Source organism: Polyodon spathula, chromosome 16 (genome assembly GCF_017654505.1).
Source record: "Polyodon spathula isolate WHYD16114869_AA chromosome 16, ASM1765450v1, whole genome shotgun sequence".
Lineage (NCBI taxonomy): Eukaryota > Metazoa > Chordata > Actinopteri > Acipenseriformes > Polyodontidae > Polyodon > Polyodon spathula.
In genome coordinates, this window is record NC_054549.1 from 11,438,356 (window position 1) to 11,455,410 (window position 17,055).

Below are 17,055 nucleotides of genomic sequence, written 5' to 3' on the forward strand. Positions count from 1 at the left end.
TACAGGTTCATGTTATTGCTGTTTGGAAAAGGTTTGTGTTGGCGCAAAGAAGCAAAGAAGGACTACTGAAACAGGCAACTCTGTTTCGAAACTTCCACTTGTTAAACATGAGCTTCAGAACATGGGAAGAACAGGTACTGTATGTAGACACAGGATAACTGTGCTTTATTCAAGCAAACATCATGCATCATCTGAAGAGAACAGCAATTTCAAAACATTTCAAAGTGAATTTCAATAACACCCATCAATTTCTAGCTGTCATGATTTATATATTCAAATGTGCTTTTTACAGATATGCTTTTATGGCACAGATTGCATTTTAAAAAGCCCGTCACATAAACAGCTGGGCACAGCGAGACAAATGTAATTTATCACAGGCTGATGTGACAAATTTGGTTCTGAAAAGTAAATTGGATTATAACAGGCTCATTTGAAGTCTAGCGCACAACCTGCTATTGTAGAGAGGTGTAAAAAAACAAAAACTAATTAAGAGCAACATCAGACATTGACAACCTTCATTAGCAGCAGTATTACTGTACACTGTATCTCAGGCACCCTTTGGCATCAACATTTTGCAGTAGTTCATTGCTGATGGGATGAATATCAAATTGAAATGTTCTCATTCTCATGCTGGTTGTGTGATGGCTTTGTTTGGCTTCTGGCAGTGATTACCATATAAGTCATTAACCTCGTTAACAGTTTCTTAGGTTACCACAGGTTTTTTTTTTTTAAACGCAAACTATTAGATATATAAGTAGTTATTTTGGAAGAACATACAAAAACATTTTTTGGCATAGTTTTATTTCCTAAATCATGCTTTGTTTTTTTTTCAGGTGTGTGTTACTTTTTGACAAACTGTAGGGTCAGCGCATGTGCAAGCAATCTGATCTTATTCCAGATCCCTTTCTTAATCTTTCTAATTTTTTTTCCTACTATCTTCAGAAGAAGAACTTGAAAGTGATCCGTTGCAGTGCCTCGGAGCTGTACAGGACGGAGAGAGTGGGGGATTGGCTACAGAGGAAACTGGAGAGACGGAGAGTACAGCAAGGCTTTGCACTCTGGGCAGCACAAACTTGGCAGGCACACAACGTGAAGCTGTACCACAGGAATGCCCAGTTATCAAGGTACGGAAGCCACAAGAGTCTGAGACTACTAGGGGAGAAGGCAACAGCTGAGAAACAGATGTGTAGCCCTTACGGTACTAACTGTAAAACATTTGATACAAGACAGTTTGTGAGCCTTACTTAAGGATACAATTTATGGCAGCTCTAATCTTATAGTGCATTTGTAAAGTACCAAACAAACAACTGTGGTAAAGGTTAGTGGTGGGTTTGGAATCTAATGCAGCTGCCTTATGAAATTTATCTTGGTACTTTTTAAAAAGCTGCCAATAGGATCACACAATTGCTTTTCTAGATTGTTTTCATTACTAGTTATATAATTTTAAAAAAATGGTGTGTTTTTCTGTGGCTAGTCATCTACACCCGTTATTATACAGCCTCCCAAACTGTCTTACTGTTTATCATATTTATAGTTTGTCGCTGCCTACTCAGGACTAGTGTGATCAAAGGAGGTGCATTGTTTGTATGTATTTATACTAAGAGGTGTACGCTGAGATGAAACAACTAATTTACAAGCACTGCTGCAGAGGCACGCCAGAATTAGCATGATGAAACAACATAACAAAAACACAGTGAAGTAGGCCAAGTAAAAATAAAACTTACAAAAAAGCCTTTGTGTTGTTTTAAAAAGCTTGCACACAAGAACAATTTCCCCAGTTTTGCTTGAATGATGAGCTGCAGTTTTAGCGTACTGCATTTGAATCGCCACAGCCTGGCTAAGCGTTTCAGCATCTGGATGTCCGCTTTCAAATTGCCGGTACAAAGGAATCGCAGGAGGTAAACTAAAACAACCCCTCCTGTCTGTTGCATTTCTGGATCTTTGTTAGAATTCAAGTCACTATTTACACAGACATGTGTTTTGGTGACGCAATACTATCCTTAATACAGTAATAGCAATACCCTTAACTCTCTGTATTGCATCGTGCATAAATGACAAAGCAAAAATGCATCATATTTTTCTAACCCCAAATTAATAAATCTGTGTTACATGGTATTCATGTCTTTTGAAGCTGATGCTGGTCATAGTTTATGCTCTAGTTTATTAAAATAGAAGAATGCACCTGATTTATGTTTTTGAGCTTTTCATTTTGTTCTCAGAGTGCTTATAGCTTGGTGTGAAGTGACCAGGGCTGCCCTGTTACGCAGAGGCAAGGTGGTCCTGTTTCAGACACGCACAGAACGAAGGCTTCTCGCCTTGTGCTTTACCCAGTGGACCATCAACCTCCAGATCGCACAGCAAAGGCAAATCGCTCTGGAGCATAGTCTAATCAAACAGCAGAACGTTCAGAGAGCAGCTGTGATGCAGAGGTGGAAACTGGCCACAAGGAGGAGCCAAGCGCACAGAATACACAACACAGCTTTGCTGAAACAGGTAAAGCAGTATTTAATTTGTGATTCCTAAAATGGTTTCTTATCAGTGTACAATATTTATTAAAACAACACTTATCTAGTAGTTTTTTTATGTGAAGGTTAAATTACACAACTGTGGAGTTTATATAACAATAAAGTACAAGAATATATGCCAAATTGTATCGACATAACACAGCTTTATCCAGAGGTCTTTTATTTATTTATTTATTTATTTTTTACATAAATTCACAGTCATACTGGATCCCGTTGTACATGTGTTCTACCTCTGATAACTTTCAAATCTGTTTTCCAAAAACTCCAGCCAGTCCTTAGTATTTGTCCTGTGAGCAATGTTAGATCACTGAATGCATTTTAAACTATTTACTCTGTTATTAAGGGGTAATTATGTACGGTTTGTATTTACAGGCGTTTAATCAGTGGAAGCAAGCGGCAGGGGCTGCCAGGATTGCTGAACAGCGTTCAAGGGAAAAGGAGAAGAGAAGATTGAAGCTGTTTTATACTTCCTGGTCAATCTGGGTTAGAGGTATTAGCAGATACTCTTATTCGAGTTCAGAGTGTCTATTTCACCTGCTCTAGTTAATCCTGCAGCACTCAGTGTGGTAACAAACGGTATATTCAATGAATATTAATGCACCCCTTTATTAAACAGAAAATAAAGAACACATATTGAAGTGTGAGGTCTTGAGATTTTACTGGCAGAAGAGGAGGATGCACCATGCCTTCCATCAGTGGATTACAGCATGCAACAATCAAACAGAAGCAGACAGACTCTACCAAACACACCTCTTGCATAGGTGAGGATCTTCCGATGTAGTTACAGTAAAACACTTTCCATTTATCCCCTGATCGGAGGATGCAATGCATGTAATTGCCTCTGTCATGTCATTGAGAAGCCTGTAAAAAAGATCCATTTTGTTACATGTCGAGTACAGTCGAGTGTACGTACATTCGATATAAGTAACATATTTAAAGATCGATTGTGTGTGTGTGTGTGTTTAAGAGAATGTCATCATTTTACACATCATTTTACACAAGTGTTGAGAGATCTAGTGTTAAAATATATATTTTTTTCGATTCAACACTTCACTGCAGAGTTAATATCTGGCAAGTAAAAAAGTCTTTTTGTTTACAAGGCCCATTCTCAGATGGATGACTGGGGTTCAGGAGGAAAAGCAGTTTTCCGTTGTGGCGGCCAGTAGAATCGACACATTGCAAATGAAGGCAGCGTTTAATACCTGGAGAGCACGTCTAGAGATGCATCAGGCCCTGGACTTCCACCTTCGGAAAGCAAGACAGAGGACTCTGAGAACTGCAGTGAGATCCTGGCATCATCAGGTGTATTGCTACATACCCATGTGTTTTGGGTGTTGCTTTATGTTTCGTATCCCCTTAAGTTACACAAGGAATTGGTTGTCCAAACAGTTTCTTCTTAAAATACATTTGAGAGCGACACAAGTTTGGATGACCAGATCCAACCTGCCAGTTTATATATTGTATACCAATTCTCTGATTCTTCTTTTGATTTAAAATGTTATACACACGTTTAATTTGGATTTCTTGATCTTTTTTAAAGTTGAAAGGTTTTCACAGTCATTTTAATTCTTCCCTCCAAAGCAGCAGACGTATGTGTCCTGGTGCTGACAACATCATGTCATAATGTTGGCTACAGAAGGTGAAAATGTCTTTCCAAGTCCGACAAAGAGCCCAATGCTCCCCAGAGATCGGAGCCGTGTTTTTCTGTTTCACAGGGTTGTTTTAGTGCCTATCTCACACTAATAGAGGTTTTACTAACTAACTAAACAACGTTATGCCACACAGGCATTTTGTCCAGCATGTTTTGTTTTGCATCTAATAGTAGGTCAGAGAACAATGACTTGGACATCTGAGTAAATCTGTTTTAACACGTGTGTCCGCCTGGGTTATTCTTAACCAGGTTCTGTCGAGTCAATGTCGCGCCAGGTACCTTTACAAGAAGTATTACAGCCGCTGGACTCGGATAGCCTCTTTAGGCATGCAGAGGGATTCTGAGGGTGTGCTACACACTCGAACCGAGGAGAAATGCAGGAGTGAACTGGGGTAAGGGTGAATGATGCATATAGGGGAGATTCTTATTAGGTTGTTTAAACTTTTCTGTACTGTTCATAAGTTTCTCCTTGTTTAACTCTGTAATACTTATTTCTGTTTCACATATGATATTATGATACAATGCTTAGCCACCCCTCTGTGTTATAAGCCAGAATGTTTCATAGCCAGTACATTATGTGCTGCCAGAATCTAGTTGCATAAATAAAGTAGCTTTTCTCATTTCAAAAATGCGTGGGCATGACAGGGTTAACTCTGCATCAGGGTTACAACAGCCGTTGTGAGCCATCTCAAGATGTACCGCGTGAAACCAGTACTGCCCTAAAAGTCTGTCGAGAGAACTAAAAAGATCTGGATTGTGGTGAAGGCAGAGTGCAGTAAACAGACAAGTACAAGCTGTATGGGACACGTGAGGCATGCCTGCTTAAACCTGCACATCATCAATATTGAGACGCAATACCAGAATGGATTTTGACAATGCTGATCTTCATGTCAGCATTGATCAGTGTGGCGACACGTTCTTACTCTAGACCTGTTGTTATTTACATTGCCGGTACGTTTTGGTTTTATTTGTTAACACAATAAGAGACCACAGGATTCCCAGCCCAATATATAAATCAGTTTGTTAATCATCAGGTATGTAGCAGTGAGGATGGTCTGAAAATGAAAAGACCAGCAGTTTGTTACTTCCAGTATATGGGCTTTATCATCACTCAGGAAGCGTTCTAATGAAAGCACTGTTTATCTTCAACAAGGCAACACATTACTCAGATTCACTTGCACTGCTATCATGGGATGACCTTTGCATGGTTTGTAAAGCAAACAAAAATCCCAACTCCTGTCCTGACAGTAAACCTCCCTGTGGTACAAACGCCGTACCCGAACAGGAACAAATAAAAAAAACAAAGTTCTTGATTCAGAATGGGGTTTTTGAACAGTGGTGCATGTTAAAAGATCAGACGTAATAAATGCATCTGCTCTGAAAAGACTGCTTATGTTTTGTGTTGACTTTAATGTGTCCATAAAGATGATCTCAGTGAGCATTACAGTTTTTATGGCATCCATGTGCTTGTCCAGACACACTGGTATACACGATTAAAATGTAAATGTGAAATCCTGAATCCTCAGCGAAAAGCACCTGAAGAAGTGGTGCTCTGCAGTTCTCCTGAACGGTTTCAGAGGACTCGGAGTCGTCAGCAGACACAACGGACCTGGGATCAGTGGAGAAGCCTGACTGGAGCAGTGCAGTTCATCAACAACATGGTGAGCAATGGACTGTGTGTGCTTCCCAGGCCTGGACACCCATTCCTACCAGCTATGCCAATGAGATGAGACATGGCGAACATCATCAAGAGCCTACAATCAGCCCATGAGCTGCTGTCTAACCTGTAGTCTTTCAACAGGGAGATGCAGCTTTTATATAGCACAGAATTCTAGTAGCATAACAAATGTGTGACATAGCCAGTGCTGCGTACGTTTTCGTTTTGTCCTGCATGCATTATGTACTATTCTCTGATCCATTGCAGTGTGAGCGCAGGCTGCTGGAGAAAGCTTGGATGAGATGGAGAAAGAAGCGCATACAGGCGAAGGTGTCCCAAGCCTTTTCAGCTCAGCAACGCAGGGCCCTGCTATCTGAAGTAAGTAAAAGGCTCCATACAAGTATGACACAATTCAGGGTGTCCCGTGAGTCAGGTACTATTGTCACTGTTGGTTGGCCGCTCTGTCTTAGGTGTGAAATGTCTTTAAGTAAAGAGGAACTAATTTAGATCATTGTGATGTGTGGTGTAGATAGTTAGCAGGGTGTGGCTATACATGTTTAAAAAATAACCTCTTAATTGAGATCAAATACTTTTGGTTGACTTTCCATAGAAAATGTATCCACGCTGAGTTCTCATTATCTGAAAAAGTGATAAGAATGAATCTTATTAAACCTGATCTTTTAAATGTGATGTCAGCCCTGTTTCATTCAATATGTAGGTCTTCACAGCTTGGCGTCAAGTGGCCATTTCCCACAAGGAAGATAGAGGAAGGGTAACATGAGCCTGTGATCCACTAACACCTCAGGGGAAGGGTGCCAGAACAACAAAGCTAGGCATAAAGACCTTGATGCACAGACAATTTACACGTCACAAAGCCATATCGGAATTGTTTACACTCGTACTATTCCTATCTGCAGTGGGCTGTTTGGTGCATGTTGCTCTTGTCTAGCTGATTGCATAAGAACATTGATTACCAAGATTACAAAATGAATGGGAAAGAAGCCAACTCCCCTTTCACCTACAGCACGCATTGAAAGTATGTATTTTTCCAACCTGGCAGCACCTGCTGGATTAAGAACTCTGTGACTCCTTGCTTGGTATTCCTGGCAAGATCAGGCTTTAGGAACAGGACGGGACAGCAGCATAAAGCTCACTCTGCTTCTTAAATGGCTGGGATTGAAAAATTTGTCTTTTTTTTTTTTTTCTTTCTCAAGCGCATAACAGTAACAATAATTTGCTTAGATAATTAGATTTTATATTTTTTATTTGGTAGATACTGTATTTGTCTTTTGGCTGATACAACCAAAAGATATATATATATATAGAGAGAGAGAGAGAGAGTACAAAATAACTATATTATGATTTTTTAAGTCTATTTTATACTAAAAAAATAGATAAAAACAAAGCTTTTATTTAAAACAAACTTTTCTTACTAATAAAGTTGCATTCTGACTTGTTAAATCACAAGTGTGAGTCGTTTTGTTATAGAAATGCCGCACCATTCCAATACGTGCATTTGTCAAGACTGTGCCAAGGTTACATGAGCTTATCACATGCCCCTTGCATGAAAAACCATCTGCATTTTACCATCACGTTATTCTTTCACGTGGATGAGTGATGTTACCAAAAGGAGTCTTCGAGGGATTCTGCGGAGATAAGATATGCCACACACAGCTCTGGCAGGGCTCTTACTATACAGCTCCTGCTGGCTGACGAGGTGATATTTTATACTGGGGCCCGTGGTTGTTTAATCTCTAGGAAATGTCCGCTGTGAACTTAACACTCTGGGCATGCAGTGTTGAAAATGTATTATGGTTTTTCCTGGCTGTGTTGCTTTTGATTGGCCACGTACAAAAATATTCTGTTTAAAAATAAGACACATATACTATAATGGTTATTTCCTTGCTTCAAAAATTATTTGCTCATTTCTTTCCCTTTTTTTTTCTTTTTTTTAATTTTTTTACTTGTTCTAACGTGTTTCTATTGAATAAATGATTGCAGCCAAGGTTGAATTATATTTCAGTTACAGTGTTTAAGATGTTTTATCAATGTCATTACATTTAAGTTTCTTTTAGTATTTCTAAATTCTACACTTGAGTGTTTCATAGTTGTGTGGATGATATGAGGAAACATGTACTGGAGACACAGCAAGGCCAGATATATGAACAGTTGCTCTCGCTCAAAGTGAGAGTGGGAACGTCCCGCAGAGTACAGCCTGACCTTTTTACACATTCAAGAGCATGCCATGTAGCACGGAGGAACTACAGCTCCAGTTCCAGCTCCTCCCACCCCCAAACACACACACTCAGAGAGGCCAGTGAGTTCACTGTGGTGTGATCCAACACACGTTACTCTGCCCAGCCCCCAATACAATCTCTGAATTTTTACAGCAGCATAAGCTGAACAGATGCACTGGACGCTTTGAGTCCTAACCACTGCTTCTCATTTATTGAAGTCAATGTACTGTGCGCTTCAGGAGTCATGCAGTGCTTCGATATAGGAGATTAAGGCACACTTTGTTTTATTGTTTCAGACACATATTACACACCAAAAAAAAAAATTATATATATACACACACACATACTACTAGAAACCATGTACTATAAAAAATATTTCCAGTAGGAATGTCAAAAGTAGATCTCGTAGTTTCAAAGTAAAAGCTGTATGTGTTTTTATTTTTCCTCTGTTAGAACATCTATAAAAGCAGCATTTCATGTTTTCTTTGTATAAAACCTGCACGATCAGTTCAGCGAGGAGTCACAATAATACAATTATTCCTTCTTTCACGTAACACTGGCAATTTCAAATATAAAATAAATACGTAAACAGACAATATTAAGAAAGCTGAATATAAAAGAGCCCGCGGCTGTGGGATTCACTCCAAGTGACATGTCAGAAAGGCAGGTCAGTACACGTACATCGCTCTACTGGAACGGAATGAACCAGTGCTTAAATGTCTTAAGTACACTTTGTCAAGGACTGAGAAACACTGCCATCTATGGTGATAATTTTATGGACAGTGATAGTTTGGTCTTGTGCAGTCTAGTTTTAAAAAAGGGGTAGCGATTATATTCAGGTGGGACATATAAAAAAAAAAACGTAGTGATTTTTGTACTAAGGGCACAAACAGTACAATGTCTATCTTGCATAAGCATTCCCTTTTCAGTATTGTTTTTCTTAAAGCATGTGTTTTAAAAAGGTATACATTCTATATCCAAGAAAGGCATTTAAAAAAATGCGTAGGAGTTACAGACTGAGTATGCCGCATTCAAAAGAATACAGTGGGAGTCCTGGAGCCCAGTTCAGGGGTGGAGCTCAGTAGGATGCTCGACCGGAGAGTCAAGCAGCTTGCACATGTCCTCAATCACCTGCCACAGGCAGTTCTCCAGAGGGAAGTCATTGTCCACGAGGTTCACCAGGTAATAGTTATCGTGGATGTACTGGATGATCATGCGTGAAGGGGACTCCTCCTCGTATAGTTTGGCCCACTGCTCGATCCAAAGAGCAAAGGCTTCATCCTGCATAGGAAAACGGAAAAAGACAGACGGAGAGAGGCTTGAACTTGGGAGCCTAGTTTTCAGGTGAGCCAATTACCAAAGTTAACAAAAAACAAATTAAAAAGACTTGTCAAAACGTCAGCACTCTCATTATACTTGATCAGCACAACAGCATTTTGCAACCTTTTTTCACTGATGCGTTGTAATGTTATAACTGCTGTTAACACATGCAGGTGTGTAATCATCTTTACCATCTTGCATTGAGTGCGTGCCTTCTTAGCAGGGCTGTACCAGCGTCAAACAAGGGCCTTTACTACAGAACACTCCTTTACCTTCCAAGACATGAAGCTGACTGGGTCCACGACTGTGGGCTGAATGATCTCCCTGCCTGGAAAGATCCCCCAGGTCACAGCATTTGGCTGCATGTCATGAGCGTTTGTTACATTCTCACCCTGAAATTCAGAATGGATTATGTATGTTTTTTTTTTTAAAAATGGGAACATTCCTGTAAATAGATTGCTGGTTACAGAGATAGGGCTCTTGATAATAAAAATGCACTTTTAAAAAGCAGTGCTTAATCTAAGAGAATAAACAGACCTTAAAAAAAATAAATAAATGAAATCTGAATTTTTTTCTATGAATATACCCAAATTGCCAAGTACATTTCTTTATAAAAAATAAAAATCAAGACACAAGCCTAATTTGATACATTACATAAAACTTTTCCAGTTAACAAAATTAGAGCAAGTTATCACGACAATATAGTTCTATACAACAGGCACATGCCAGTTAAAAATGCTCCCAAAAAAAAAAAAAAGATACAGGATTGCCATTCTTACCTTAACATTGACAATATGATAGTTAACACGAGGTTCATACTTCTTGAGTACTTTAAGAAGTGCAGAGACATTCTCACTGGAGGTAAAGAACTCCATATATGCCTGTGGATTGAAGGCAACCATCATTAAGAGTGAAAATGACCTAACTTTCAATACAAGTCTTGGGTCTGTTCCCAGGCAGATTCCCAGACTAATCCGACATTAAAACCATGCATGTGTTTCCACTGCAATGGCCTTCCAGTCTCAATGTCAGCTTTGCACACAGCAATCGAGAGGAATCTGCAGACAGCATCACGCAGTAAAAGCGCAGAAACCACTGTGTAATGCACAGTCCATTTGTTCCCTGAAGCTGGCCTCACCTTCTGGAAGACGTATCCTCCGCTGGGACCCCAACCCACGATGGGATCCGAGGAGGGCTTGCCATTGATGTTGGGCTGGGAGTTGATGGTCAGGACACCCCGGCGGTTCACTTTCTCCAGCTCTTCTTTCAGCAGGTTGGTCTCAGAAGCCAGGGGGTCATCATTCCACGGCAAACACGTCACCTAAACGGACAGGGTTGTTAGGGATGTACAGTAGACACTGCAGCAGTGGACAGTGTTGCTAGGGATGCACAGTAGACACTGCAGCAGTGGACAGTGTCGCTAGGGATGCACAGTAGACACTGCAGCAGTGGACAGTGTTGCTAGGGATGCACAGTAGACACTGCAGCAGTGGACAGTGTTGCTAGGGATACACAGTAGACACTGCAGCAGTGGACAGTGTTGCTAGGGATGCACAGTAGACACTGCAGCAGTGGACAGTGTTGCTAGGGATGCACAGTAGACACTGCAGCAGTGGACAGTGTGCTAGGGATACACAGTAGACACTGCAGCAGTGGACAGTGTTGCTAGGGATGCACAGTAGACACTGCAGCAGTGGACAGTGTTGCTAGGGATTCACTTGGACAGTGTTGCTAGGGATGCACAGTAGACTCTGCAGCAGTGGACAGTTTGCTAGGGATGCACAGTAGACTTGCAGCAGTGGACAGTGTTGCTAGGGATGCACAGTAGACCTGCAGCAGTGGACAGTGTTGCATCATTCCACGGGACAGTGTTGCTAGGGATGCACAGTAGACACTGCAGCAGTGGACAGTGTTGCTAGGGATGCACAGTAGACACTGCAGCAGTGGACAGTGTTGCTAGGGATGCACAGTAGACACTGCAGCAGTGGACAGTGTTGCTAGGGATACACAGTAGACACTGCAGCAGTGGACAGTGTTGCTAGGGATGCAGTAGTTTTTACAGATAGCAGTTGCGCCCAGATACCCCCCCCCGCCTCCTCCTCACTTTGTGTCCGTTGTGGTTTGGCTTCCCAGCAATGTAGCAGGTGAACACCTCATAGACACTCTCCTCGCTCATCAGCTCCTCTCCCCACATCTTCAGCAGAGCTTCCTTGGCACACTTGCTCTTCAGGTAAAACAGGTAGTAATCGTTCAGCTCGCCAAAAGCTGGAGAGGACGAGTTACCCCTGAAACAGGAAGCGACTCGTTAATAAAAAAAAAAAAAAAAAAAGTGCTCGTTAATAAAAAACATACACACCATACACACCAAAAATACACACCATTTCTGCACTGAGCTGCACCATTTATTTTACCAAGTTCACATATTGCAAAATAAACAAACGTTCTACATAGTTCTGAGATCGGCAAATACAAAACCACTTCGGATTTCTGCCTGATGTTCCGAGGAGGCCCAACCATGTTTGGCTTCCCTAAGATCAAACACCAAGGTAGAAGTACATGTGTGTGTCCCCTCTCCCCATCCCCTAGTCCTGGCTGAGGTACAGTACGCACCACCTTCCATTGGGAAACTGATAACTCTAACTCCAGCCGTGTGTCTGGAAGCTACAGAAGACGACGCCCTGGAACCCACATCCTCCACTTGACGCTTCGGAACGAGTGAGCCTGACTGGCCCAAGGTAGGGTCGCCTGAAGACCAAATATACATTGAATCAAGGGCTGATCGCACTACGGCTCTAGTAATAGTACATGTAGCCAATTTAACTAGGAATTTACAAGCGCTAAAAGAAAAAAAAAAAACCGTAGCCCATCCCAGTCCTGGGTTCTGTAAATATAACTCTTCGGTCTGGAAGCCCAGAAGATCGGCCTCACATCCTCCACTTTACGCTTCGGGTGAGCACTGACTGCCCAAGGTAGGGGTCGCCTGAAGACACAAAATATACATTGAAATCAAGGAGCTGCATAGCACACGGCTTCCTAGTAATAGTACATGTGCCAATAATCGAATATTTACAAGCTGTAAAAAAAAAAATAATAATAATATGTGAAAGTGGTGGCAACAGCCCTGGAATGACCTCGCCCCTTTACAACCTAAAAAGGCGAGACACACACAAAAGTTTTCTGCCCTGATACCCCTACATGGGCAAAGGGTTGATTTCTGAAGAGGTCCTGACCTTGGGTCCTCCAGCCACAGCCCCAGCCGTCTCAACACTTCCATAGTGGCCACCTCTCTGTTGAGGGTGTAGAAGTGGAGCCCTGGCACCTCTCTGCTGTGAAGCAGCACCTTGCACATCTCCACAGCCTGGTCAATGCCATAGTTCCGGATAGCAGCGTCATTGTCTTTGATGGGATCCATCACCTCCTTGATTTCCTCAGGCACCTCCAGCTTGGACAGTTTCACCAACTGCCGCAGAGACTGGTAACCCTGACACGAGAGACAGCAGCGATACACAGAAATACATAGTCTTCATAAGGTGCGTTAGTTTATGATCGAGCTACAGATGAAATCTCAAATTCTTGAAAATTAGCCAAGAAAATGTCTGTCTGCTTGCGTTAAAAGTTTCTCACAGATTTGACCTCAGTAGGGTTGATGATTGGGAGTGTTGGAACCTCAGTGAAATCTCTGCACTGGCTCAGTACCTGTATGGGAAAGATTCCCGGCACAATGGGGCAGGTGATGCCGATGGCTCGACAGTCCTTCAAGAACTTAAGGAAGGTCTCGGCCCGGAAGAACAGCTGAGTAACGATGAAGTCGGCCCCCGCATCCACCTTCTCCTTCAGGTGTCTCAGGTCCTCCTCATAGCTCTTGGCTTCCGGGTGACCAGTGGGGTAGCCTTTGAAACCAGAGGAGCAAGGTTAGAACACATATCTACTGTGTAGGACACAAACAGGCAATGCACATTAAAGTGCTCCCATGCATAAGTAGGCATGAGATTCTGAGAACATACCAAGCCGCTGTCCAAAACTTACCAGCGACGCAGATATCAAAGTAATCATCAAATTCACAGCGAACGTGTTTGACAAGGTCTCTGGCATAGCTAAAGCCTCCTGCCTCCTCTTCCCACTCATTTCCAATGGGGTCTGGGGAAAAAAATACAAGTCGACTATTTAAACACCCTAAGCACAAGTCAAACGTTTCGGCTAGCACCTTCTTCGGTGTACCGATATCAACCCCTACCTGCAACAAAGAAGTTTCCTGCTAGCTTATAATACAGGGCTCCCCCTCTATAACGCTGTAGCCTGGAGCCATGCTGTTTGTGTTCTGCTTTATAAAACGAGAATACTAGCGTCAGTGTAATGGCATTATGGGGCAAATAGGAGCCATGACGTACCGTCTTATAACCTGTTCCACAGCCTTATAAAAGGGGGAGCACTGTACTGCTTATAAAAGTCACTTCGTAACCACTAGTCAACAGTAAGGATTGCTTTGCACTATAAATGCTCAGCGATTGCGAGTCCCCCAGTCTTCTGGATGTTCAGCCCCACCTCCACGGAGAGCCATGATGTTCTTGAGGCCCAGCCTCTTGGCCTTGCTCAGGTGCTGGCTGATCTTCTCCTTGCTCTGGTTGCAGCAGGTGATGTGCAGCACGCTCTCCAGGCCGCAGTAGTTGACCGCTGTGCTGGCGATCGTCATGGACGAGGTCTCCTTGTCCGAGCCTGGGTCCCCTGCTGGGTGCCAGGTCACGTCAATGAAGAGAGGCCCGCCCGCGCCCATGCGGTCAAACCTAACCAGGGACGGGGGCAAAATAAATTATTAAAACAGAGCCTGGAAAAAAAAAAAAACAGCTAAACTTTAATAGAATGCATTAGACATGGGGTGTTCAATCCCGGTCCTGGAGGCCTATTATTCCACTCCAGGTTTAACAGACTGAATTAGATAATTAACTACCTCAGGGTCTGGAATGGAGGTTTAATTGGTTCAAAACAGGGTTGGAACAAGGAGCAGGAATGACCCTCCAGGTCTGCTATTGATCTTTTCTAAAATTGTAAGATTGGATGTTGAATGTGTGTAATCCACAACAGCCAGACCCTCACCTGGAGATCAAGTTGACTGCTCCACCGGCTGTGCGGGGGGGAAAGAACTCAAGGGAGAACCACTGGTCTCCGGACTCCATGCGGTGACGCATCTTCTCGCGCAGCCGGTCTGTGCGGTCACTGTCGAGGAGGGGCGTGGAGCAGCGGGAGCTCTCCCTGGAGCTGTCACCCCCGCTGCTGCTGCTGGTCCCGCTCGACTCGTGCTTGGACAGGGGGCCGTTGCTGTCAGTGGAGTGGACCTGGTTCACCATGGCAGAAAGCCTTTACTGCACAGCACACAGGAGAGAGAAGAGAAAAATAAAACTACAAAACGAGGCCATTCCGGTCATCAGTGCCTGTCCAGTTCCTAGTGGAGAGTAAATACAGTTCGACCAAATCTCTCACACAGTGGAAACAACTTTTGCGCTGCTTAAAATCACGGCCCTGGAGGGCCATTCCATTTCAGGTTTAAATGAGATAATGAACTACTTCAGGGTCTGGATGGAGGTTTAACTGGTTCAATTTAGAACAGGGTTGAGCAAAGACCAGGACTGGAATCGCTGGCCTAACACTCCAGGGCTAGACATAATATTTGACGCATGTTACAGATTCATTTCATCAGCTGCCTCTCTGTGTTGTGAGTCAGTCTGATGAACCTTGCCCATCTAAAGACAGCTCAAATTACTAATGTGTCATGAAAGAAAGAAAGAAAAACACAAGTCTCTGAGTCTCTGCTGGCTCCTTGTGGATGTCACAATATTCCAACAGCTATTTCTGACTTTTTATAATGTTACATTTCAACCTTTGGTTTCAATCAAACACCAGATAGCTTAGTATGAACACACAGTTCCAGGACCTGCTGATTAAGGTACAGTATGTGGGGGGAGGGGGGGGGGGGGGGGGAGTACAGGACACCCTTATCAGTACTGCACACATGTTAAGTCTTTATCAAGGGCACTGAAGCAAATGGTAATGTTTTATTTAACAATCAATTAATTAATTTCTCATTCGACAGTCTAACACTGCACTGCATGCACATTAAATGCACCCTCCGTGCTAGTGGAAGAGTTTTGTTCACTCCCATCCAGAGCACTGTGTTTGCAGTCTGTCCTTCCCTACCCTGTTTTCTGCTCTGTAGTGGGACCCCGTGTTGCAGCAGCCGCCTGTGGTTTATTTTGGTGTACCAGATAACTGGTACGTTTCATGGCAAGGTCAGGCTGGTTCATTCATTAGGGAAGGTCAGGTTCGCAACTTTCACCTTTATCACTGGAGATACCAAACAATTCAAAGTGCCGACAGTTTTCCGAACGAATAGATAAAGTCTGAAGATCGGCTGCACCGAGACAGAACGTCAATCATGAAATGTGCAGCTGTGAAAGATCGTTTCTTTTCCACTGTCTAATCAGCCCAGTAACTGTCGTGTCAGAAGTTTAATTAAAAGAGAGCCAGAGCAAGTCAATGAATGCTTGGAGCAGAAATACCAGTGCACCGAAAAAGGCAAAATGACGTCAGTTTTACAAGGGACACCTAGTCATCCATTCATATATACATACATATACATACACACACACACACACACACACACACACAGGAAACACAGGTTTACAGTAATCTTTATATATAATCGTATATGTATTACTAACAATACATATAAACAGCCATATATATATATATATATATATATATATATATATATATATATATATATATATATATATATATATTAAACCTCTTGTTTAATAAATGAGCGTTGTTTATCCCCGTCTGCTTTTGTTTTGGAAATTCCCCGATACATACATAAAGGTTCAATGCAATTCATTTTATACAAACAAAACAAAGGAGGAAAAAAAGCATGTTTTAAAAGGGTTTCCAGATTAAATGCCTTTGTTGTCTAACACGACAATGCATTGTTAACTCACACATGCCAATATCAATACGTGCACGCTGCGTGAGCATTGCAGCTCTGATACGAACAGAAGTTACTTTACTTCGAATTGTTCGAATTGACGATTTCAAACTAGCTCCAAATACATCACAGTGCTATGCAAATTTATAACACTGTTACTATACCATCTGTTGCAATGTACGTTTAAAATCCATGTTCATTCTTTTTTTTTTTTAATCACACTGATTCTTGCACACGTGTATATTACATGCTAGTATTATTGTTCTCTTAAAATGTAAAAACAGACGTCCCCAAGATTATGATCACGAATGCATGAAACATACCGCGCTATACAACACGTTGCTTGCTCGGCTTCAGTATCCCCTTAGTTGCTTCTATCCCTTCAAGCTCTGATTTCATTAGGCAGCTCCACAGAGCCCGCACTGAGGAGGGATCTCGAGTAAATAGAATGCACCACGTGGTGCTGGGCGTCCTTCAGTAAAAAAAAAAAAAAAAAAAAAAAAAGAGAGAGAGATATATAATAAATAAATAAACACTCATGCTTGCATAAACCGGGCTTGGGTGTCTGCTTTTATAATGGGCGGGCACAAAACTGTACATTGTTTGTATCAGGTGACAGGGAATTTAAAACCACACTCTCTTCCACCCCCTCCCCTCGGATTACGGTGTAGAATGCCATTACTAATGGC

General features: G+C 42.2%; 2 protein-coding genes across 2 annotated transcripts; one reads left to right on the forward strand and one right to left on the reverse strand.

Annotated features, from left to right (window-relative positions):
* The first annotated feature begins 8 nt into the window (after positions 1–8).
* LOC121329208 lies at positions 9–7,087 on the forward strand. Its single transcript, XM_041274680.1, has 10 exons — positions 9–134; positions 943–1,124; positions 2,220–2,493; positions 2,898–3,015; positions 3,142–3,286; positions 3,626–3,827; positions 4,426–4,568; positions 5,703–5,837; positions 6,101–6,211; positions 6,552–7,087. The coding sequence occupies exons 1-8, from the start codon at positions 108–110 to the stop codon at positions 5,806–5,808; spliced, it is 1,197 nt and encodes a 398-aa protein (XP_041130614.1). The 5' UTR covers positions 9–107; the 3' UTR covers positions 5,809–5,837; positions 6,101–6,211; positions 6,552–7,087.
* A 1,812-nt stretch (positions 7,088–8,899) lies between these two features.
* Positions 8,900–16,847, reverse strand: LOC121329149 (methylenetetrahydrofolate reductase-like). The gene is made up of 13 exons (XM_041274541.1): positions 16,690–16,847; positions 14,482–14,747; positions 13,933–14,171; positions 13,417–13,527; positions 13,087–13,280; positions 12,621–12,871; positions 12,255–12,370; positions 12,001–12,019; positions 11,495–11,675; positions 10,529–10,711; positions 10,170–10,271; positions 9,663–9,782; positions 8,900–9,351 (listed from the first exon to the last, which is right to left on the reverse strand). The coding sequence occupies exons 2-13, from the start codon at positions 14,730–14,732 to the stop codon at positions 9,136–9,138; spliced, it is 1,983 nt and encodes a 660-aa protein (XP_041130475.1). The 5' UTR covers positions 14,733–14,747; positions 16,690–16,847; the 3' UTR covers positions 8,900–9,135.
* Between the last annotated feature and the right edge of the window lie 208 nt (positions 16,848–17,055).